Here is a 25118-nt window from a genome sequence, read left to right as displayed (position 1 = left end):
CAACACTTTCTGCTAACTTTAACCATTACTGGCACAGACACATTGACTAGCTTTGGTTTTAGCTGCTAAGTTGTCATTATAATACTAAATCTTAAATGCATGCCTAATATATAAAAGAGAAAAAAAACTCAGTGCTTTTCTACTAATTATCAACAATACAACTAACCAAGATCCAAAGGTTTCACATTTCATAAGAAAAAGTTTGTTTAAAAAATATTGAGAAAGAGAAAAGTAGGTCAGTTATGCTAGCTTGACTTTGACCATCTTAACATGTAGGTGAGCTGCAGAATTTGGTGTGTTTTGGTTCAGTTGGCATTAATGTAAGGCGACACACACACCAACTCTCTGATCATCACTAAGAGCAAATATTGAAATTAGCTAATCAAGTTATATCTGATTATTTATTTAATGATTATTAATAATGGCAAAACAAACATCAGGCCTGAAAACATAAAACTGTAACAGGTTGAATGTTCTGCTCTTTATGTGGGAAATGTTTTTTTTTTTCTTTAAAATTGATGTACACTTAAATGTAATCTCTGCTTTGCAGGCTACTGGAGCTGTTGTCAGTCGGTTGCCCTGACAACAAGTATTCACGTTGCATGAAGTAGATGGATAGAAAAATGGCTTTATTTTTTCCCCTGTAGGTAAATTTCACAAAGATGCTGTAAAGGATCAGGTTTCATTTTGTTAACAGAATAGTTCTACCGCAGCAGCGTGGCTGTGGATAAATATCCAAATGGAAACAATAAAATTCATCATTCCTATTGTTAACCAAACCTAATTTAAATCTTAAAACCCGGTTTTGGTTCTCATTGGTCCTCAGAATGTGGGTATATCTGCCAAACACAGTCTCAAATAGGCTAAACAAGTACACACACACACGCCTGCACACACACGTGCATGCATGCGCACACACACACACACACACACACACACACACTTGGCTACATTTAGCTAGAAGTGCTGTCCCACCGCAGCCAGCCAGGCTGTCAAACCTCCATCCACCATGATCAATATAGGGGGCAATATTTTTATTCATACAGCGCCCACTTAATTAAATCACTGGGAACAGAGGGGGGTTGGGGTGCAGGGCGCCAGAGCAAGGGCACCGAGGCAAAGGAGCGATGAAGAACAGCAAAGACATGAAGGAGAGAGATGAGAAACTGAGGCCATTCAGTGTTTCTTCCATTATTGCATCACCGCAGCATAGAGGTCAAATCTAAAGGTCACTCTGCTCTAAAGGGGGGGAGGGGTATTTGGGCTTTGCAGCAACATTTCCCATTTATTTAAAAAAAGAGTTATTCTGTTTGCGAGCCAAATAGCTCTTAGGAGGATCAGAACAAAATGGCTACCGTGTTTCCAACAGAGAGCAAAACATTATGACCACCAGTCCAACATGACTGCTTTGCTGTATGTCTGTATCTGGTAGCGAGACATGCTGCATGGATGCTGCAGCAGCCACACCCCTCACACACACACACTGCTGCAGAAACCAACAGTTTATCCCAAAGCTATTACCCAATGATTACTGCAGAAGCGCTGTCTGCGCTGATGAAGATTCACTCACATCAGTTAGCTAAATAGAGCAGCACGTTACTGTAGTCTTTCCAGTGTGGATACAAACATAAACATTAGCATGCTAACCTCTCAGGTTGGATTGTTTCCAAATTTCCCAATCGGCCACTTAAATTTCAGGATGATGGCCATTTCAGATTTCAGATTTATTCATATCTCAAATTGGGCAATTGATTGATCAAATTGATCTTAATTTTCAAGATGGCTGACATGGTATGCCCTTTTTAGCCAATTATTACCATAAAATGTTTCACATTTTCATGACTTGGATAATTTTCAACGTTTGTCATCCATCTTTAAAGTGACAAAATGCAGCAGAATCAGAAACTGAGGCCATGAAGGAGATGAAAAACAGTCATCTTAACGGTTAGCATTAGCTTCCACTAATTTTTTACGTTCTCAGTGGTTTACTGTATATTCTGCTCATTTTTTAACATGGTTAGCAGTTTATTGTTAGCATCTGCTAATTTTTTATGTGATTGGCAGTTTAGCGTTAGCTTCCACTGATTTTTTTATGTTCTTAGTTGTTTAGCATAAGTTTCCACTAATCTTTTAATGTGCTTAGCCGCTTAATATTAGCTTCTGCTAATTTATTTTAAATATTTAGCAGATTATCATTAGCATAGCTAAGATTTTTTTGTAGACAATTATTGATTAGTGAAGTTAACTTTTTGGTTAGCTGTGCCAGCATTGCCAATAATTACTGCGGATTTTAGAGCAAATATTCTCCTTCACAACCTGAAAAAGGTTGAAAAGATCAAGAACACATATATAATTTCTGTTATTTAAAACATGTAGGCTATGAATTGACAGGGATGTTATGACGCAGAAATCCAAAAACAGAAAGCAGCTGATCGTTGTTGCGTTCCATCCTGAACCGCTATTCCGTTTGCCAGGGGAAAATACTTCTAGCTCAGAACGTTTTGCATAAAAAGAAAAGGAGAATCGTTGCTTGACAGCTCAATACCACAGTCATGCTGTTTGCAGCTCAGTGCCAGCTCTGGGTAATATATATCCCTGCAGTTTGTTGGCAGCCATCGGCATCATTCAAGTGGAGTGGATCCGTAGCCAAGCAGTGGTTCTGATGGGAAGCTTCCAGTTTTAAATGCGTGGAGCTATACGTTCGTGACGTTGCCAGGATGCAGATCTGATGGGATAAAAGTTTTCCCAGAACAAATGAAGGTTGGAGGAAAAACTTCCAGTGTTTATCCCCAGTTCACATTCCAGAATAAAACCAGTTTCAGGCGCAGAACGTGGTTACTGTCCTCTCCTGTTTCATCTAAAACCCTGAGTGTTGCCTTGGAGAATGATGTCATAACAGGAAATACTATGTTTATATTAAACTGATGTTCTTTTTATGCTGTAGTAGTACTGACCTGAAGACCGGCTTTAGGTCCAAACAGTAGAAAGCGAGAGGTTCTGAACACCTGCAGCATGACTTTGGTTTCACCCTCCAGCAAAGTGCCTTAAAACCTGGAGAATATGAACCAGCCAGCAGTCAATATTTATTACTCTCTTTATGGGACAATATTAAATGCTGTTACAGCCCCCAGGGGGGCTGATCGAGAGCCAGACACGGGGAGAGAAAGTGATGAAGCTGTAGATGGATGGAGGAAGTGAGAGAGATGATGTAACGCTCCAGGTTCAGACCAGGAAACGCTGAAACCTCCATGAGTCTTCCTGGAGCCCTGACATGAGTCAAAGACCCAAACACAAAGACTCAAACTAAAAGACTCAAACATCCATCCATCCGTCCATCCATCCATTTTCTTCCGCTTATCCGGGGTCGGGTCGCGGGGGCAGCAGCTTCAGAAGGGAGGCCCAGACTTCCCTCTCCCCAGCCACTTCTTCCAGCTCCTCCGGGGAAACCCCAAGGCGTTCCCAGGCCAGCTGAGAGACATAGTCCCTCCAGCGTGTCCTCGGTCTTCCCCGGGGCCTCCTCCCGGTGGGATGTGCCCGGAATACCTCACCAGGGAGGCGTCCAGGAGGCATTCTGACCAAATGCCTGAGCCTCAACTGGCTCCTCTCGACGTGGAGGAGCTGCGGCTCTACTCTGAGTCCCTGCTGGATGACCGAGCTTCTCACCCTATCTCCAAGGGAGAGTCCAGCCACCCTGCGGAGGAAACCCATTTCGGCCGCTTGTATCCGTGATCTCGTTCTTTTGGTCATGACCCAAAGCTCATGACCATAGATGAGGGTGGGAACGTAGATCGACCTGTAAATCGAGAGTTTCGCTTTTTGACTCAGCTCTCTGTTCACCACGACGGACCGGTACAGCGCCCGCTCCACAGCAGATGCTGCCCCAACCCGCCTGTCGATCTCCCGCTCCCTTCTTCCCTCATTCGTGAACAAGATCCCCAGATACTTAAACCCCTCCACTTGAGGCAGGACGACCCCCCCTGACCCGGAGAAGGCAGTCTACCCTTTTCCGGCTCAAGACCATGGCCACGGTCGAATGCCTTCTCCAAGTCCACAAAACACATGTAGACTGGTTGGGCGAACTCCCCAGAACCCTCCAGAACCTGCTGAGGGTGTAGAGCTGGTCCAGTGTTCCACGACCAGAACCAGAACCACACTGCTCTTCCTGAATCCGAAGTTTGACTATCCGACGGACCCTCCTCTCCAGGACCCCTGAATAGACCTTACCAGGGAGGCTTAAGAGTGTGACCCCCCTGTAATTGGAGCACACCCTCCGGTCCCCCTTTTTGAACAGGGGGACCTCCACCCCAGTCTGCCAATCCAGGGGAACTGCCCCCGATGTCCATGCGATATTACAGAGTCGCGTGAGCCAACACAACCCTACAACATCCAGAGCCTTAAGGAACTCCGGGAGGATCTCATTCACCCCCGGGGCCCTGCCACCCAGGGGCCCTGCCACCCAGGGGCCCTGCCACCCAGGGGCCCTGCCACCTCGGGGCCCTGCCACCCAGGGGCCCTGCCATCGAGGAGCTTCCTAACCACCTCGGCGACCTCGTCCCCAGAGATTGGAGAGCCCAACCCAGAGTCCCCAGGCTCAGCTTCCTCAACAGAAGCCATGTTGGTGGGATTGAGGAGGTCTTCGAAGTATTCCGCCCACCGACCCACAACGTCCCGAGTTCAGGTCAGCAGCACCACTATCCCCACTATGAACAGTGTTGGTGCTGCACTGCTTCCCCCTCCTGAGCCGCCGGATGGTGGACCAGAATCGCCTCAAAGCCGTACGGAAGTCTTTCTCCATGGCCTCTCCAAACTCCTCCCACACCCGGGTTTTTGCCTCAGCGACCACCCGAGCAGCATAACGCTTCACCCAATCACAAAGACTCAAACCCAAAGACCCAAACACAAAGACTCAAACCAAAAGACTCAAACCAAAAGACTCAAACCAAAAGACTCAAACCAAAAGACTCATACACAAAAACTCAAACACAAAGACTCAAACACAAAGACCCAAATACAGAGACTTGATCCCTTTTAAAAGGATTGAGTCACAGAGACTCAGCACAGGGAACCTGTTGTCACTACGGCAATGAAGACAAGTTCTCTGTGCTGATGCTGAACATTTATGTTCATGTGAAAGAAGTATTAAAGCGTTGAGTCTCCTTAGAGACAGGAAGTGGGTCGGCTGGATCTCTGGCTGAGCCAGAGATATGGGATGGTTCAGATCAGAGCAGATTCATGAGGAACAGAAACTTGTAAATAAGGTTTAAATAACGGGAGAAACTGGCGAGTAGGGAGAGGAAGAGAGGTGGGTAAAAACTGGCAGAGCATTTGGCGAAGAGCAGAGGCAGACTGATTACTGGCAGGTTGCAGCTGTGAGGGGAGAGAGAGCGAGCCGCAGGCAGGTTGAGGGAGAGAGAGAGGTATAACAGAGCGAGGAGGAAACAGACAAATCTAACCAAAACAAGAACAAGAAATAATACAGAAAATCTAATAAAAATAACCACTGAAATAAAACAGAAACTAGCTGATCTGATCAAAATTAAGAATGACGAAGAACTTCCACCAGCCCTGCTCAGTCAACCCGACTCCAGTCTGTCTGCCTAGTCGAAGTCTGGTTCGGTTGGTGACCTCTAATTGACCTCTGACCTCTGGTCCGCCAAACCTCGGTCTGAGTTCGGTTGTAGTGAACTCTGGTTCGGTTTGAATGTGAATGCCAAGCGTACCAGAGACCACTCCAAAAGCAGGAAGTGGACTACAGCGCAGGGCATTCTGGGTAAATACAACCAAAACAAAACTGCTAGTGTTAGCCTAGCGATAGCAGCAGAAATGGCTACTACTGCTAGCCAAAGACTAAAGAGAAATCCTCCAACGCTAAAATCTGACGCCTCCATCTTGTTTCCATCTGGTGAAGAAGGAAGTTGCTCTCAGTGTCTTCAGAGGTTTTTGTGTCGTTTCCTTCAGTGGTTCTTGTTGCAGCGCCCCCACAGGCCAGGAGGGGAACAGGTTGGTTTGACTCAGAAAGAGACAGAACCACAGCAGCTGGAGGTGGATGGAGTTCTAGTTCCAGTAGAACCGGGTCAACTGGACCATCAGGAGGAAAACACACTCATGTTTTGTCCATATCTGCGAAACTGAAAGGATTTCTATGCGATTAAACTAAATCAATTGATGACAAATTTTCTGGCCAGTGTGAGGATTTGTGAATTCTCCTTTTTTGCGTTTGCATTTGGAAACCAGAACCAGCTGGTTTTCATCCTGCAGAGCAGTGTTTTTTTCTCTGTCAGTTTTTCCTTAATTTTTACTGTTTTATGTCTCATTTTCTTCATATTTCAAGACTTATTCCCTGAATCACACACAATCTAATTAATGGCTTTTCTGTGTCATCACAGATGTTGCATTTTTATTTTTTCTGCCGTCTATATGAACGCAAAAACAAAGATCTGTTGTTAAATGTGTTTTTCTATGTGGACAGCAGCAGCAAGGCTCTTAAAGGGTTAACTGTAATATCCGCAGCATCAAAGGGCGACCTGCGAATGTTATTATTCTTCTCTCATGAATAATGGAGCCTTATATAAAGGAGGTGTTACACACACACACACACACACACACACTGCTCCTTGCATGACCTCCAGCTGACTGAGGATCCCTCCGCCGTCCCAGCGGTTTGAGGGGCCGCATGGGGCCGCCGTGGCCTGGACAGAGGGCCCCTGCCTGGGTAAACCTCTAAGCAGTCGGGGGTCTGTGTAGCAAAGGCCTGGAAGACATTTACCCCATAAATTACTCTGAGCTTAGAGAGTCATGACTAACATGGAACAAACAACACAGAGCTGTTTGTTCTTCCTCTGCATTTTATTGTTCCTCCTCGTCTTCCTCTGTGGTCACCGCTCCTCTTCCCCTCTACATCTTAATCTCCAGATAATCTCTGAAATTTCTCTCGTTCATCTTTTTTCCACCCAGATAGTTTTCAGTCATCCATCCATTTTCTAACACCCTTGTCCTTTAGTGTCAGGAGGTGCTGGTGCCTCTCCAGTTAACATTCCGGGGGGGAGGAGGGGTCACCTGGACAGGTCAGCAGTCTGTCGCAGGGCAACACAGAGACAGGACACACAACCATGCACACACACACTCACCTAGGGAGAATTTGGAGAAACCAATTAACCTGATAGTCATGTTGTGGGAAGAAGCCGGAGTACCCGGAGAGAACCCACCATACAACATGCCGACTCCGTGCAGAAATACCCCGGGCCGGGAATCGAACCCAGAACCTTCTTGCTGCAAGGCAACAGTTCTACCAGTCAGTTTCACCATATTTCATAGGATTGATGGTTGATTCAAACAGCTAGATTATTCAGACTAATTGTTGCCTCTGGTTATCCTGCTGGTGTCGGTCGCCGCTCTTCTCAAAGGTCGGCAGGTTTGACCCTGGGATGAGTGGAGAACAGCTGTTAACATGCCGCTGTGACTTTTAAACTAATTATTGTGATGAAATGTTCTCCATTGTCAGGATGTGGATGAACTTTATGTCACATTGTATGTTTCCCTCTTTGATCGTCATATTTATAAAAACATAAAGTGATAAAATGTAGCAAAATCAGAAACTGAGAACTTCCCTGTTGGTACATCTCACACCAGAAAAGAAGCTAAAGCTACCTTAATGTTTAGCACAAGCTTCTGCTAATTTTTTTTATATATCTAGAGTAGTTTCTGTAATTTTTTGATGTCATTAGCAGTTTAGCATTAGCTTGCACACAATTTTTGTATTTAGTGGTTTAGCATTAGGGTAGCACATTTCTTTGTGTCTAGCGGTTTATAGCAGTGATAGCTTCTGCTAATTTGTTTTGTGTTTAATGTTAGCAGAGCTAAGAGTCTAGTTTAGAAAATTAGTGGTTAATGATGCTAGCTATTTGGTTAGCTAAGCCCACACTGGCTGTATCTACTACTGATTTAATGCTGTTTTTTTACCATTACACCTGTAGAAAATAAGCAGCCTTTCCTGTCATCTTTATAGTTTTAATCAGATTTGGTTAAAGTTTTCCAGGAACCAGGATTTGGTGAAACAAACTTTGAACTATCATCTCTTTCTTCATATGTCAATGTTTCTTTTTATAGTTTATAGATTTTCTTTTTAATTTTGTGTCTATAATAAATAGTGTTGAATTGTATTTGTTATGGCTTCAGATATGTAACATTAACCTAAATTTTTATTATTATTTCAGTGATTTATCTGGGAGCAGATCTTTTTTTTTTTCTACTGATTTCTCCTCCTTGTTTTAGTTTTTTAATAAAACGTCGGCCGTATTTCTGTTTGGACCACCTAGATTTCTCAGAATCAGACCCATCTCTGCAGGAGGGAATAAAGTTTTCAACCCCCAGCAGCAGCATGAAGGGAGGAGCAGTGAGACCGTCACTTAGAGACAAACTGTCTCATCACAGCTTTTATTTCACTTTTTCTTCTGCCAGAACAAAGAACAAATAGATGGTAAACAAAACAATAAAATATTATTAGCTCTGAAAAGCCTGTAATAAATTACTTTTTAATGCTCCCTCCTCCATTTATTTTTCATCTACTTGTTTATATCTCACTGCTTCAAGCAGATGAAAATTACAGAAAGGTTTGTTCTGGTTCTGAAGCTGCTAAAGTGGAAGCAGATGGGCCGAAGGGCTGGAAGCAGGAAGAGGAAGACATGGAAACTAGAACCGCAAACATGGCAGATATTCCCCGGTTCTGCTGCGCATTCAAACATCAAAACTGCATCACATGGGCCGTGCAAGCGCCGCAGCCTGGAGCAAGCAGAACGGGTCAGAAACTGGATCAGAACCCAGATTAGAACCCGGGTTATAAACCGGGCCAGAACGATGAAAACCTCGTTAGTTCAGCTAAGCAGCTCCTTCAGCAGTAGTCAAACTGTTCCAGAATTACAGCAGATTTAACCAAAACTAGCAGCCATGAAGCCCAAACCCAGGTTCTGATTCTGCTCATCTGGGTCAGCTTGCTGCTCCTCTGCAGCTGATTGGCTGTAAAAGAACCATCCTCAACCTCTCTGAGTGACAAAGAGTCAAATTACTGTGAAATTATTCAAAGTTGTCAGTTTTTGCACATAAAAATCTCTAAAGTGACATCCTGAAATAGTATTATGCACTAGAACGGTCTAGTCAAAGTTTCAGATGTTCTCCATCCACCCTGCATGAAGACCTGCAGAGAAACGCTCCTCTATAAATTATCGATTCTGTGCCACTTTGTGTTCATCTGTCCCATATGTAGAAATGGACTGTAAAACATTTGAGCAGTGTTTCGTTGACTTAACTTTTTTAAATCAAATAAATCTTGAGTTTTAGATTTTAAATGTTTGAATTTATGAAAGATGAACTTTCTGTCTCCAACCGTTGAGTAAACAAAGATTTTTAGGTCAGCACTTAAAAAGGGAGAAAAAAACAGGAGTTGGAAATATTTCCCAGAATCCTTAGTGGCAGGTTTTTATAAGAGTAACTTTGTGTTGATAAGGCAAATATTTATATTATTACATCTGTCAGTTTCCAGTGGCTGAGAAAAACATCAGCTCACATTTTTTAACTGATCAAACTAAATATTTGTGATCAGAGTTCAGTTTGTGTTGCTATCTTTGTGGGGACTTTCCATTGACTTCCATTCATTTCTACAGCCTAGACCTTATTCTAACCAACCAAAATCCAGTTCACATCTTAGCTCTAACTCTGACCCCTGACCCAAAAACAGTGTTTCCCCTTGTGGGGCCCAGGCTTCGGTCCCCACAAGGAGCAGTGGGTCCCCACAGTGTAGTGTGACCAGGAAAATGGTCCCCACAAGGTATTACAAACAAACACACACACACTTCACTCCGGCTGAATTTCCTTTTGTCTTTGAAGCTTTTTGGTCCAAATTGTTTCTCTGATCATAAATGTCACATCATACTTTGTTCTGAGGCAGAGTGTGTGTGTGTGTGTGTGTGTGTGTGTGCGTTTGTTTGTAATACCTTGTGGGGACGATTTTCCTGACATATGCTACGTTGTGGGGACCAATTGCTCCTTGTGGGGACCGGAGCCTGGTCCCCACAAGGGGAAACCCTGTTTTTGGGTCAGGGGTCAGAGTTAGGGCTAAGGTATGAACTGAGTTTTGGTTGGTTAGGGTTAGGAAAAGGGTAAAGGTCAGGTTTAGGCTGTAGAAATGAATGGAAGTCAATGGAAAGTTCCCACAAAGATAGCAACACAAACATGTGTGTGTGTGTGTGTGTGTGTGTGTGTGTGTGTGTGTGTGAGGTCCTGTGACTGATGTTCTCCTCGTCTTGTCTGCAGGGATCTCAGTGAGAATCAGATCCAGGCCGTTCCACGGAAAGCTTTCAGAGGAATCACCAACGTGAAGAACCTGTGAGTAGATCTGCTTTTCCTCCTCTGCTTCACATTGCGTTGGGTCAGAACCGGAAGATATAATTCATTATAAGAAATTTTGATTTATTGTTATAATAAATTTCAGTTAAACCCAAAACTGTCCTTATTGTCGGGATATTTAGTTTTTACTATTTTCTACACTGTTCAAAGAAAGCATCAATAAATGTGAAGATATGATGAAACACATTTACTACACATTGTGGTGTAAATCAAATTCTTTCTGACTCCTGAACTAAAGAGTCAAATCACAAACAGGAATGTTTTTCAAGAGCAGGATTTGTGTCTGGGGGACTGTAGTCTTACAGTTACCTCAAAAACAAAAGTTATTGCCGTCAGTTTTATCGTTATTCTGTCATCGTTCGGATCAATATGGTTGTCATGGTGATGAATCGTAGATGTAAACGTCCAGAACCTGATGTCACACTGGATTGGTCAACCAGCAGGACCTGAACCTGCTTCGGCTCCGGTGACATCAGAGTTTATCGTCTCGAACGCTTCGCGGTCGCAGAGATTATTTCATTCATAAAACCTGAGCCGAGTCTGTAAATAAATAAATAACTGCGTTATTTATTAGATAACGGTTAGATCAGAGATCAGCGCGTAAACCTGTTTCTGGATCAGTTTAACACTGAACTCATTTTGCACAAAGATCTTTTATTTTCTTTATTTGAGGGACATTAAATGATCAGCTAGATTTTACTTTGATGTTTTCCCCTCCGGTAAGCCCCGCCCCCTCAGCACCAGGCCCCGCCCCCTCCTTCTGAGGTTTGGTTCCGAATCGCTCCATGCGGTTCTGTCGTTTATCCCTGATGTCCTAATCACCAATACCTGGATCAATACGCGGGCCGATCCATGCTTCTGATCGATCGGCCCTCTTAGCTGGCAGACAGACTCTTGGGTGCGTCTGTGATGTGAGAGAGGAAGTCGATACGGAGCGGGTCAGAACCAAGGGAACTGGATCCACTCAAACTGGCTTCACACCATTTAAAAAACTTTTTAACATTTTTACAATATTTAAAATGAGCTTTTTTAAAACAAATTAAACTTTATTTTTCTGTGACTAATCTGGACATTGTGGATCATTTCGACCAGATTTTCAGCTTCCTGTCTGATGTCTTATTACTTCAGTATTTCCACATAAAGTTTCCCCATGATGCCGTCTGATTTATGAAGCTCCCCACATCCTGATGCTGCCACCACCATGCTTCACAGTGGCACCCTGGTGTTTCTTCCTAATGTTGGTCACACTGCAGAACACCTCAGCAGAAATGAAGGAAATTACAGACGGTAACCTGGTCATTTATGGTTTAAATGCAATTAATTAATGAGAAACCAAACATTTTTAATCGGCTCCCAACACAATTTCTCCAGCAAAATGTCCTCAAGTTGAGGGGCGGATCTAGAAAAATATCTATGAAGTGGGAAGAGGGGGGCAGCGATTTTTCAGAGGTGGCACCATATTATATATATATATACATACATACATACATACATATATATATGTATATATATATATATATATATATATATATATGTATGTATATATATATATATATATATATATACATACATACATATATATATGTATATATATATATATATATATATATATATACATACATACATATATATATGTATATATATATATATATATATATATATATATGTATGTATATATATATATATATATATATATATATATATATATATATATATATATATATATATGTATATATATATATATATATACACACACACACAGACCCTCATCCTGGCTGCACAGGAACAGGCCCTAAACACCAGAGCAACAGAGGCTCAGATCTACCACAGACAAGACCCAAGGTGGAGGTTGTAACCCATAACAGCAGGGAAACAGGAACATCTGTGCAGAATATGGACTTCCTCCTTCTCTTCCTCTCCCTCCTCTTCCTCCTCTCCCTCCTCCTCTTCCTCCTCTCCCTCCTCCTCCTCTTCCTCCTCTCCTTGTTCTGTGTTTCTGATTTATTCCCTGATTTTATTCCACCTTCTTCTGGACGTTTAAAACGATGTTCAGAAATCACCAAATCAAATCCAGAAACTGATTAATGTTAGAAATAATCGTCTGTGTTGGTTGAACTGAATTTGCTCCTAAAAGCATTAAATTAATAATCATCAGGTTGTTTTCTTCCACCAGATGGGATGTTTGTCCTCCTGCCTTCAGATCTTCTTCTCGCCTCTCTTGAACATTTTGCTCCTCAGTCGTCCATCATGTCTTTGTCACATTTCTGTCCCGTTTTTACGTCCTTCATCTCATTCTGCCAGATTCTCTTGTATTTGAATGATTTCTGTTTTTCTGCGTCTCTCTGTCCGTCAGACAAGGTGACTCCTGCAGTAAAGGCTGCGGCCGTCCATTACGCCGCGGTAAAAAGCTTCATGACATTCTGTCCCCGGCGGACGCTGCATCGATTTTCTCATACGTCTCTCTCTCTCTCTGCTCGCTCGTCCTGCTTGTGGTTTTTATTTTAACTTTGTTTCTGCGTCTTGCTGACTGCAGCTGCTGTCAGTCCTCCCTACGCAGCACGTCAGTCGAAGCTCCAATAATTAAGACATAAAGCTCAGTGTGAAAGGAGCAGGTTTAAGTGTGACCTTTCTGATGGCCCCATCTGGTTTCATGTCTTTTTTTAATTTTGCGACTGAAGGATGTTGATGACATCAGCATAAAGCTGCAGCTCCTTCCTCTCTCTGATCCAAACCTCACCTGGATGCAGGAAGTCCAGATAAAACCTAAATAACACCTGGAACAGAATAAATAGAGAAAATTTAGTGGTGAGAAAACACACTGACCATCATCATCCTCACTGCAAGACAAATAAACACTTAGTTGGATCAGCATGATGGCGCCACCGCCGTGCTCTGGTAACAGTGGTTGGTTCAGTGGTGGTTCTGTTGCTATGGTAACCTCCTAAAGAGCGGCTGATTTGACTGGAAAAACAGTCCAAACAACTTCTTCCTTTTCAGGAACCGTGAGAGGTATCGTTAGACGCATGAGCGACGGCCATCTGTCGTGTTCGATTGTACTGCAATTCACAGCTGTACTTTATTCACAATAAAAGCACGGATAAGAGAGAGACGGAGCGCGCCGGGCGCTCAGGTCAGGAACTCTGGAAAATGAACATCTGAGGCCTGAACTAACCCAAAGCTACAACTACAGCCAGACTAGGATTCTAAAACTGCAAAGAAAATCGATGCAATCGTTCATAAATATTTGTGTTCGCTGATCGGCCCCGTAGAAAATCTACAGGAAGAATCGCAGTGAATGGCAGGAACCCCAGACTGTGCGGTAAGCTTATTCTGAATGAAGTGGGATTGGACCGAAGGTGATGGCCAGGCGTTCAGAGGCAGGTTGTGTAAAAAACCTTGAGAAACATCATCTTCACAGATTTATCTACAAACTGAACGTAGAATGTTGTTTCTAGCTAAAACTTTGATGATGGTGGAAATTGGATGAATTTGTGGGTAAAGAGTCGGACCCTCAGCCGTCCATCATGGCCGCTCAGGTTGGTGGTTGTAATGTTTTGCCTTAAAGCAGGTTCTCGTGTTGTTCTGTTCTCCAGCGGTTCTGAAGACGGTCCCGGTCGTTCTGCTCCACTTCAGCAGCGTCTGCCAGCCGTTCTGTTCTCCATGCTTCACGCTCCCCTACCCACAGTGCTTTGCAGCACGGCTGTTTGTTTGAGTTATGACCTCAGCGGCGCAGGCTCCGCCCACATGCGGCGCTCACCTTCGGAGCCTCAGGTTGAAACGCTGAGAGCAGAAGAGCCTTCAGATTTATGATTATGGAAAAGCAGAACAGCGTCCAGCAGCCTTGAACATCAGCTCCACGTTTTACCGTTCAGAATGACAGAATGATGCTAATTTACCTCTGAGAGCTTTTAGTTGGCCGTCGAACCCAAAACCAAAATCATCTTTCACTGCAGTATGAGCAGCAAGGACATGAATATCAGCACACGACTCATTTTGCTGCTGTGCTGGATAACTGATATTTATTGATGTATTGGTGGGACATTTTAAGGGAAATTTGACCAAATTTTCATTTTTTGTTGACTTTAAAAGTCATGAGAAGAAAAAAAATGATCTGGATTAAAATATTTTACAGTTCTCTTTTTTTTTTTGTGGAACTTTTTTTTCCTGAAGGAAGAGTAAAAAAATTACGATGTGCAAAACTTAATCAATTGTGTTTTTCCATTAAATGATTAATCATCAGAATGGAACTGGACAATAAATCAATAACATCATGTACCGCGATAATCACATGATCAATATCAACAGATAACACGGCATTCTGGGAGATGTAGGCAGAGGAAAGACTTCAGCTGCTCAGCCTCTCAATGCAAGCTAGCTGCTAGCACCAACTAACTCACTCATTCCTTGGTTGTCTAGCAACTCAGTCACTCCTTGGTTGCCTAGCAACAATCTGTTGAGTGACATGCACAGCAGCAGTTTCAGGTTTTGCCGCTGTGACTCAACTGCTTCAAAATGAAAAACTGTGGCGAAAACTGGATAAAACAGGAAACATTACAATCAATATTTAAGATAAACAAAAAACCAATCAGTAATTATTGACATTGATATGAAACATATGAAATTTACTCATCAGAACATCAAACTAAAGTTGTTTTCATAAGGAACAGAAATGTTCATTCATCTCTACTGGCTGTTTCTGTTCTCCAAACTTTTCACGTCTAGATTCAGTAAAACATAAACTGGACTTGGCTCCGCCCACCTGCTACGTTCCTGTCCAGTAATTACTCAGTTGGTAACGATTGGCCTCTGATGGATCCATGCCTCAGCAGCGATGCGCACTGTGTGTGTGTGTGTGGGTGTGTGTGTGTGTGGGTGTGTGTGTGTGTGGGTGTGTGTGGGTGTGTGTGTGTGTGGGTGTGTGTGTGTGTGGGTGTGTGTGTGTGTGGGTGTGTGTGGGTGTGTGTGTGTGTGGGTGTGTGTGTGTGTGGGTGTGTGTGTGTGTGTGTGTGTTGGACAAACAGACCAACTATATGGAAGGAAGTTAAAAGCTGCTCCTTTTCTGTTCGCTGGAACAAACGTCTGCGCTTTACTCTCACAAACACACATGTCAGAGGTGAGGCGGCGCCTCGTCCAGACCGATACCAATCATGTCACCGCTAATCAGAGAGCCGCGCTGTCAGGGGAAGGCAATCACATCACAGAGGACAAAATCGTTTTCTGAGGATGAAGTTGGGAGATGAAGAACATGACCAGCAATATGAATCCAGAGGTTAATGCTAATTCTGGGAAATGAGGCGTGTTGTAGACGGAGCGGAGTTAGACCCGCCTGAAGAGCTGGAGACGTTTCTGCGACGCTACGAGAGTCCTTATCGGCGCCGCAGAGTGGAGAGATTCACTCAGAAACTCCTGAAGAAGAAACAACCTGCAGACGATTAAAAAACCTTCATCCGTCAGGAGGCTCTTATCACACTTTTACTCTCATGTTTGCAGTAGAAACAACCCAAATACAGAGAAAAACTCAGATGAACAGAAAATTTTAATAACAGAAGGAGAACCGAAGAATCCAGCATTGAACAAAAACCCAGGAGTTTAAATCCTGATCAGCTGGCAGAACAAAAACAGGGAAACTGAGGGAGAGAGACATATAACTGAACTTAAAGTGGAACTAAACCACCTGGAAAGCTTAGCCCACAAAGTGGGCGGGGCCAGGAGACACTGGGGGCGAAGCCAGGCATGGGGTTTGCAGTAACCACCGTTCAACCCATAGAGGGCAGCAAGGAGACGATTTTAGGACAAATATTTCAGAATTAAACAAGTTTACATGAAAACATTCAAATTTTGCACCAATAAGATCCAATTTACACAATTTATCTACAAAATAAAGTTGATTTGGGTTTCAGTTTCACGTTAGAGGAACTACATGACTAAACAAGAACCATTCTGATCTAGGAGAATTAGATCTAGATGGACAAGCAGAACTCAAGAAAACACCAAGAAACCCTAAAATGGCAACGCAACAACGGCAACAACAACAATTCTTAACAATAACAATAACGGTTGTTAATAATAACATGACGAATATTGTTTCGTCATGGTGTCCAGGTTGTAGCGAAATATGAAAAATATTTTTATTGGCAGTTATAATATGATTTTTAAACAATAAGATGAAAACACGTTTGGATCAGTTTAATATTTATTCATATTCAGGTCAGTGCAGTGTGAGAGAAAGAGCTGAGGGTCTGAATAGTTTTGTGATGCAGTGAAGAACTGACCCGGTTACTTTGACTAGACCTGTGAGGCCATTAGGAGGGAAAGCAGGTAGACATGTTAAAACGCGTCAGAAGCAGAGCAGCGCGTTTCTGCCAGCGGCTCGTTCAGGTGAAGGCTGACAGGAAAAGAGCCGCAGATTTAAAAGCTGATAAAAGAGAACGAGGAGAAGGAATATGGATTATCCATGGATAGACGGGGAGTGAGAAGAGAAAATGTGAAGAGGAATCAAAGCCGAGAGGAGCAGACACAAAAGGGAAAAAAGGGATTATGATCGGAGAGGCAGGAGATAAAAATGGAGAAGATGAATGAAAAGACAGAAGTCAAAGAAAAGAGGATTAGCAACAGAAGAAAGAGATTAAGGAGGAATGATCCGCCTTTATGTTCCTGTTTCTAGAGAACGCCACTGTAACCAACAGATCAGTCGGTAACCCGGCTTCCAGCTACGACTTTTATGAGCGTTTCAAAATACTCAAATGGTTTAATTAAAAAAATTCAATTTTGTGAAAAAGATTTTATGTTTGCTTGAGATGGTTTTTGGCTTTTCTGAAAAGCAGTTGATACACTAAAGTGTATTGGTTCATGTTGGGGGTTCGGGGTGGTTGGGTTCGTGTTGGGGGTTCGGGGTGGTTGGGTTCATGTTGGGGGTTCGGGGTGGTTGGGTTCATGTTGGGGGTTCGGGGTGGTTGGGTTCGTGTTGGGGGTTCGGGGTGGTTGGGTTCATGTTGGGGGTTCGGGGTGGTTGGGTTCGTGTTGGGGGTTCGGGGTGGTTGGGTTCGTGTTGGGGGTTCGGGGTGGTTGGGTTCATGTTGCGGGGTTCGGGGTGGTTGGGTTCATGTTGGGGGTTCGGGGTGGTTGGGTTCGTGTTGGGGGTTCGGGGTGGTTGGGTTCGTGTTGGGGGTTCGGGGTGGTTGGGTTCGTGTTGGGGGTTCGGGGTGGTTGGGTTCATGTTGGGGGTTCGGGGTGGTTGGGTTCGTGTTGGGGGTTCGGGGTGGTTGGGTTCGTGTTGGGGGTTCGGGGTGGTTGGGTTCGTGTTGGGGGTTCGGGGTGGTTGGGTTCGTGTTGGGGGTTCGGGGTGGTTGGGTTCATGTTGGGGGTTCGGGGTGGTTGGGTTCGTGTTGGGGGGTTCGGGGTGGTTGGGTTCATGTTGCGGGGTTCGGGGTGGTTGGGTTCATGTTGGGGGTTCGGGGTGGTTGGGTTCATGTTGGGGGTTCGGGGTGGTTGGGTTCATGTTGGGGGTTCGGGGTGGTTGGGTTCGTGTTGGGGGGTTCGGGGTGGTTGGGTTCGTGTTGGGGGTTCGGGGTGGTTGGGTTCATGTTGGGGGTTCGGGGTGGTTGGGTTCATGTTGGGGGTTCGGGGTGGTTGGGTTCATGTTGGGGGTTCGGGGTGGTTGGGTTCGTGTTGGGGGGTTCGGGGTGGTTGGGTTCATGTTGGGGGTTCGGGGTGGTTGGGTTCGTGTTGCGGGGTTCGGGGTGGTTGGGTTCATGTTGGGGGGTTCGGGGTGGTTGGGTTCATGTTGGGGGTTCGGGGTGGTTGGGTTCATGTTGGGGGTTCGGGGTGGTTGGGTTCGTGTTGGGGGTTCGGGGTGGTTGGGTTCATGTTGGGGGTTCGGGGTGGTTGGGTTCGTGTTGCGGGGTTCGGGGTGGTTGGGTTCGTGTTGGGGGGGCCGGGGGTGAATGTGCCGAGCTAAGCAAATTACAGTAAAAGCGAGAGATGAATGGTGAGTGGAGGAGGAAGAGCGGGAATCGTGACTGGAGCGTGATTTAGCGAGGCTTTCCTTTTAATGAAATTGTTTGGTGGCAGAGCCGGTAAAAGGCCTTAATGGATTGGCTGGCCTGATGTAATCTGATTACTCTGGTTTCACTACAGAGAGAGAAGAAGAAGAAATGCAATTAATATTTACAGAGCAGACAGCAGGGTGGGCTCTCCCTCTCTCTCCTGTCTGCCTCTCTCACCCCTCTCTCTCTCTGCTGGTGGCCGGTGTGTGGCGGCGGGCGAGCGAGGGAGGGGGAGAGAGAGAGGGAGGTGATAGGCTGGCGGCGGCGCACCGGGCTCCTCTCTCCTGCTCTCCTCCGGGCCGCTCACTTCGGGCTGCGCCTCCGCCTGCGTGGAACACTATTCCCTGAGTATGTGTCTGCAGGCGCTGGGGGCTGGGAGGAAGGGGGGGTCCTACCTGCTGCTGCAGCCGCCGGGTTTTCACCTCCACACGTTCATTCATGCATGTGGCATTAGTCCCTCCCCCGACCGGTCCGAGGCTGAGTGGACTCTGCAGACTCATCTGACTCTCTCTCTGTGTGTGTGTGTGTGTGTGTGTGTGTGTGTGTGTGTGTGTGTGTGTGTGCTGCAGGCAGCTGGACAGCAACCACATCAGCTGCATCGAAGATGGAGCTTTCCGAGCGCTGCGCGATCTGGAGATCCTGTAAGTAGAGACACTGTCCTCCTCCTCCTCTCATCAGTTCTTCTTCTCATCCCTCGCTCTCCGTTCAGACGGACCTTTAGCACCGCTCTTCCTTTCACTTGTTACTTTTCTGCCTTCAAAGCTTCAAGTTAGAGATGCTTCATCGGAGAAAACGCAGGTTAAACCTGAGAGAGAGAGAGTGTGTGTGTGTGTGTGTGTGTGCGTGTGTGTGTGTGTGTGCGTGTGTGTGTGTGTGTGTGTGTGTGTGTGTGTGTGTGTGTGTGTGTGTGTGTGTGTCAGCAGCTGCTTTCTGGGATGAAGCGTCTCGGTCGTCCTTCACTTTCAGCCGTGCTGAACATGCGACCGGCGGATCCTCCACCTGCTGCAGCTGATTCCCCTCAGCGCTCATGTTTTCAGCTGTGTGTGTGTGGGCGGTGTTGGTGTGTGTGTGTGGGTGTGTGTGAGCGATGTGTGTGTTCTCTGGAGCTCGTTTGTCACTCTGCTCAGCTTGGCAGCCGTTCAAGGAGAGATCTCCTCGTCTTCAGCGACTCGTCCTGCAGACGAACTTTAAAATGTTTTTCCTTCGTCATGATTTGATCTGCAGAACGAAAAGCAAACAGCTGGAAAATCTGCATGGCTGCAGATTTCTGCTGCCTCACATCTGGTCTGGAGGAACTGCAGGTTCTGGGAGAAATGCTCCGGTCCAACGGGAAGTTAACCCGGTTCTGATTTTACTGACCTAAAAGAGGCGTTGAACTACACATTGTTGCATGATGCATTTATGGTCTGTAAATGGTGGGAATTCTGAGTTTTGACACATTTAAATACTAGAAAACTTTGAAGCAGTAAAACTGTTTCTGTTCTGCGTCTCAACTCTGATTTATTTTAACCCTGAAACAGTTTAAGGTGTAAACTTTTGTGCAAATGGTATTTCTATCATTTTACTAAAATGATGGTATAACTAAAGTAGAACTAAATGAGATACTGAAATCTTAGGTAAAATTTGAGTAGTTCCCTACTAATAGTAACATTTTGGGAGGTTTTACGCAGCATTTTAAACTTTTCATAAGATGATGTTATAGCAAAAATGTGCAACTTTTTGAGAAACGTTCCGCTAAATCAGCAAATATAAGCTGCAATCATCACAGAAACGCTTGATTTAATTAAACTGAAAGCGATCACGCTGCGTTCTCTGGGTTGACGTGTTTATGGATAAAATGTTGCAGTTTTTTAAGGACGTCTGGATAATTAATTGCTGCACATAAAGGCTCTCAGGATTAAAATCAGCTTTTATTTGAATTTGTAGCTGAAGCTGTTGAGCAGAAAATGAATCATCCAGTTTTATTATTCAGGGCTAAATTAAACCAAACTATTTGGTGGATTCTGTCCAGAGGGAAATGTGCAGCTGCAGACGAAGCATCAGGTAGTTTGCTCTCAACCTGACGGGATCATTTCAGCTCCAGTCGCTCGATTCTGGAGGAAATCAGACTTTCAGAGCCTTAAAGAATCACAGATTATCACTTTTTATCAGTTGAAGCAGATACAAACCAAACATCTCCAGCAGGGACTTTCAGCTGAGTTACTGTGATGCCGTTTCTGTGGTGGTTAGTGGATCCTATGGCAGCGGGTGTAGAGAGCGAGAGAAAAGAAGAGTTTTTTGAGGTTTTTAGTCATTTTAAACTCATTTTTCTGCATTATTTTCCCTTTGCTGTGACGCACTGCAGCTGCTGTGATTTCTGAATATTCAATATAGACAACTGGATTAATTTGCTCATAGAACGTCACAACATTCATAAGTCATAAAGTATAAAGTATTTAACAAACTGTGTCCTACATGGGCAATTATGTAAAATTAAGTTAATTGTTCAATATAAAAAATAAATAGTTTTTTCTTGCAACTTGAAAGAAGTGGCAGAAACCAAACTGTTTATAGGTTTATATCTAGGAAGAAAACATAGTTTACATGTCACAATCCGCTTTAATTTCAGCTGTATTTTATAAAAATCTGACAAAAATGAAGCGCTTCAGAACAGTCAGGTTTTGTTTTTTGATTTAATGCGTAGTAATGGCGCCTGCAGGTGAATATCTTTGTACTGTTTCTGGTACGACTGTAAATCTGACACACATCCGCTAACGGCAGCTAACAGGAAGCTGATCAATCAGTTAATTTCTGCTTCTAAACGATCTGACTGGGCTCTCAAAAAGATTGTTGTTGTCTTCAAGTTGTGCTAAAAGCAGTCAGCCTATCAGAAGCTCTGCTGGACTAAAATAGCATCTGTGTGCTAACATGTAGCAGCTAATGGTAATGTTAGCGTCCGCAGTTCAGATTTCCAAAGAAGCTCCATGAATGAAAGACAAACTTTGCTGCAATCTGATAAAGAACCTGAAAATTAAAAACTGAGTATTTGTCCTGAAAAGATGATACAGTTAGCAAACATATAAAGCAGAGTATAAAGCGTAACTTCCTTCATGACCTCAGAGGTTGTGACAGACAGTTTTGTACATTTCCATCTGAAGCGTTTTATTTCCCTTTAGCAGAGTTGGCTTTTTTGATTCCCTGCCCGCGCTCTGCGCCACGCGCACAATGGGAGTGATAGGGGGCAGATAGCGGGGAATCAGCGGTGCGAGATACAGCATATTAGCAATTCATAAGTCTCTGACAGCTGAGTGCTGGGCAGGATTTACAATTCACTGTAAATACGCAGCCTTTCCCATTCACAACAGACAGCATGACAGCACACAGTAGATCCACACAACCTGACGTTTTAATAAAGCCTGATGTGTGTGTGCGTGCGTGTGTGTGTGTGTGTGTGTGTGTGTGTGTGTGTGTGCGTGTGTGTGTGTGCGTGTGTGTGTGTGTGTGCATTTGTTTGTAATACCTTGTGGGGACGATTTTCCTGACATATAATACGTTGTGGGGACCAATTGCTCCTCGTGGGGACCGGAGCCTGGTCCCCACAAGGGGAAACCCTGTTTTTGGGTCAGGGGTCAGAGTTAGAGCTAAGGTATGAATTGAGTTTTGGTTGGTTAGGGTTAGGAAAAGGGTAAAGGTCAGGTTTAGGCTGTAGAAATGAATGGAAGTCAATGGAAAGTCCCCACAAAGATAGCAACACAAACATGTGTGTGTGCGTGCGTGCTCGTGTGTGTGTGTGTGTGTGTGTGTGTGTGTGTGTGTGTGTGTGTGTGTGCAGTCCATGAATGACAGTAAGCAATTCTGCCGCTGGAATGATCTTCATTTCAACATTTACACACACACACACACACACACACACGCAGATGTTGGTGTGTTCACCCCAGCAGACGCAGCGCCATCTGTTGGGTTCTTGGGGCTGATTTCGTGACCGAGGTACAAAGTAGAAACGATAAAGATAACGGTGACTGGAGGTCATGTGACTGCACCATCAGGTGTGAGTGTGTGTGTGCGCTCTTGTTTTTGTGTGGTTGTGGGGCCCGGTTTCAGCAGCCTACCGTCAGGTTGAGGACATCTTTGTGTTTCCAGACAGTTTTAGTTGCTTGTTTTTAGAAATGTTTAGTTTGGATCAAAATTAAGTTTATTTGTCAGTTAATGAATATTCTAATCAGACGTTTTTTCCATAACTACATCCGTAAAACATAAGGAGAAAAAATGCTGAATTCAGTGTAGATTATCCCCATTTAAGCATCAAAACAATGTCTGATTGAATTTCATAAGATTTTTAGTTTATTTTTACCTTTTAGTGCTTCAAAGTCTTTGCTGTTGGTTGATGTGTTTATTTACCTAAAATTATTGGAGTTCTTTACGTTGATGAATGGAAAAAAACCTCAGATGTTTTATTTGGCCCGGTGATGGTAACCAGAAGATGAAATGCATTATTTATTGATCCATCTCTAATTATTAAAATCATTGGAGGCCAAATTAACAAAAACATGTTATCATTTTATTGCAATAATAGGACCAAAACTTCATCACTGTTCCCTTCAAAACATGCCATTTCTCATTAGATTAGTATATTTGTACATTTCTCCTAATTGTCATAAGAAAATGTTTTCAAAGTTATCAAATACGCTAAAGCACTAAACAAAATATTAGCTCTGCTATTGTCATGTTAGCTAATTATCAGAAGTTTGCCCATGACTGGTTTCTAAAAGGTCTTAAAAACCTTTTCTTTGTGCATTTAAAGGGTTCAGTTTTAAACACTTGATTCTCCTTGGTGATAAAAATGTTTCTGCTCATGTCTGCAGCGTCTCAGGTGATGTTTTTATCCTAACAGCACATTGTTTTTAGGAATGATTTAACTAACCTAGGCTTTAATAGTAACTATACTAATACTACAATATCACCATTCTGTTTATTAAAACCTGTTACTATTAATTTCCTTCAATACGACTTACTCCAAGCTGCAGGAAAATCTTATCAGGAGCATAGAGCTGCAGTGCATAGAATGTGCATCGTAGATGACGTCTCTGTTTTGGCAGCTCGTTACCACTGTGTAATCCTTCACCATCTGAAATTATCGTAATCTCCACCCCTTTGTCAGATTATTCAGATGTTAGAACAAAAAAATAAACCCAGAGAAATCTGTGCCTGGGATGTTTCTGCTGCTGCTTTTCTTTGCTCTGTCTCTCTCTCTCTCTCTCTCTCTGTGTGTGTGTGTGTGTATCTAGCACTACACAATATATTACTGAGAGCTGCTTTGATGCAATATTTAGTGGCCTATTACATTTCAAGTGTTTTACATTCATGCCAGAAATACATTTGGATTTTAAACGAGTTTGATGACCACCTGACGGAGATTTTAGACTCTGAGATGTCAAAGGTCACATGGAGTGATGGAAACTTCTTGAAGATGTGGGAGAGAGGGAAACATGGTGGTCAACAGGCACAAACAAGCAGCAAACGGCGGAATGCGATGTAAACAGGTGAATAATACAAACTCCAAAATACATGAACACAAAAAACAAAGGCAACTGAAAAATGCTGCAAACACAAGAAATAGGAGCAAAGGGGAAAATGTTGCAATTAGTAAAAATAACAGCAAGTATGAAATTCCACAGACTTGCTCCACAATACCGAAGTCCTCCAGACCACTAGGGGCAGTAAGGTCATTTTATTTATATTGTACATTTTCAACAACAAGACAATTCAAAGTGCTTGTGGTCAACCATCAGATATTCAGTAAAGATGAGATGTTGTAATTTTATGGGGCATACAGAGGGAAGTTGAAGGAAGGAATGTATAACAGCTTATTTATGTCAGTAATACTAACTTCCATTTTGTGGCGAGTTTGGAGTTTTTCATATTAGCTTTTGCTATTTGCAGAATTTTCCTTTTTGCTTTTATTTTCTGTGGTTTCAGCGTTTTGCGTTTGCAGCGTTTTGTTCGCATTTGTTTTATTTTTTGAGTTTAACATTTTTGTTTGCAGCATTTTTCTGCTGGATCATCTACTTGTTTGCACTGAATTTCGCTGTTTGCTGCATGTTTGCTGCATGTTTGCTGCGTGTTTGCTGCGTGTTTGCACCTGTCGCTTGTCGTACAATGTTCAGTGTTGACATCACAGCATCGTGTGTGACTAAAACACATGATACAGCCTCGTTTTTCCTTAATTTGTGTTTGTGTGCAAATGAAGAAATGAGAGACATTGATCACTGCATGTGTGCAAAACCTGCAGAACTGAGTTTAGATTCAGTCTGCAGTCAGATGGGTTGTGTGTGTGCATGCGTGTGTGTGTGTGTGTGCGCGCGCGCGCCACATGCTAATTGAAAGCCATGCAGCTCAGTGTGCGTGCCGCTAATGAATCTTCACTTTAATTAATCTTGTCATTTTTAATTAGCCAGTGTTTCTTGGTGGCCCAGCTTTATCTGAGCTTACTGCGTTTCACCGGAGCTGCTCTGATGATTGGAGGCTGAATATTGGGGCGTCTGGCTCATTATGAAAATGCTAAATGGATTTCAGTTTGTTAGTTTCATTAATCTGCTTGTAATTGTTCTCTGGGAATAAATGAGTGATAAGTGATTGGATTTTGTTGTTTGGAATTAGACAGCATGTTAAAGCTGTCAAACAATTAAAAGGATTTGA

At 43.7% G+C, this 25118-nt stretch overlaps 1 protein-coding gene across 1 annotated transcript in view; it reads left to right on the top strand.

The window, feature by feature from the left end:
• slit3 (slit homolog 3 (Drosophila)) overlaps positions 1–25118 on the top strand; it is a 234923-nt gene that overhangs the window by 119186 nt on the left and 90619 nt on the right. Inside the window, exons 5-6 of the mRNA XM_015005503.2 lie at positions 10306–10377; positions 19013–19084. Of these exons, the coding sequence (XP_014860989.1) occupies positions 10306–10377; positions 19013–19084 (144 nt within the window). The remainder of the gene's footprint in view (positions 1–10305; positions 10378–19012; positions 19085–25118) is intronic.

Source organism: Poecilia mexicana, unplaced genomic scaffold, assembly GCF_051168715.1.
Source record: "Poecilia mexicana isolate PSO_F unplaced genomic scaffold, ASM5116871v1 scaffold_10, whole genome shotgun sequence".
Lineage (NCBI taxonomy): Eukaryota > Metazoa > Chordata > Actinopteri > Cyprinodontiformes > Poeciliidae > Poecilia > Poecilia mexicana.
Note: the sequence above shows the minus strand (reverse complement) of the source record. Positions and strands in the feature narration are given on the sequence as shown.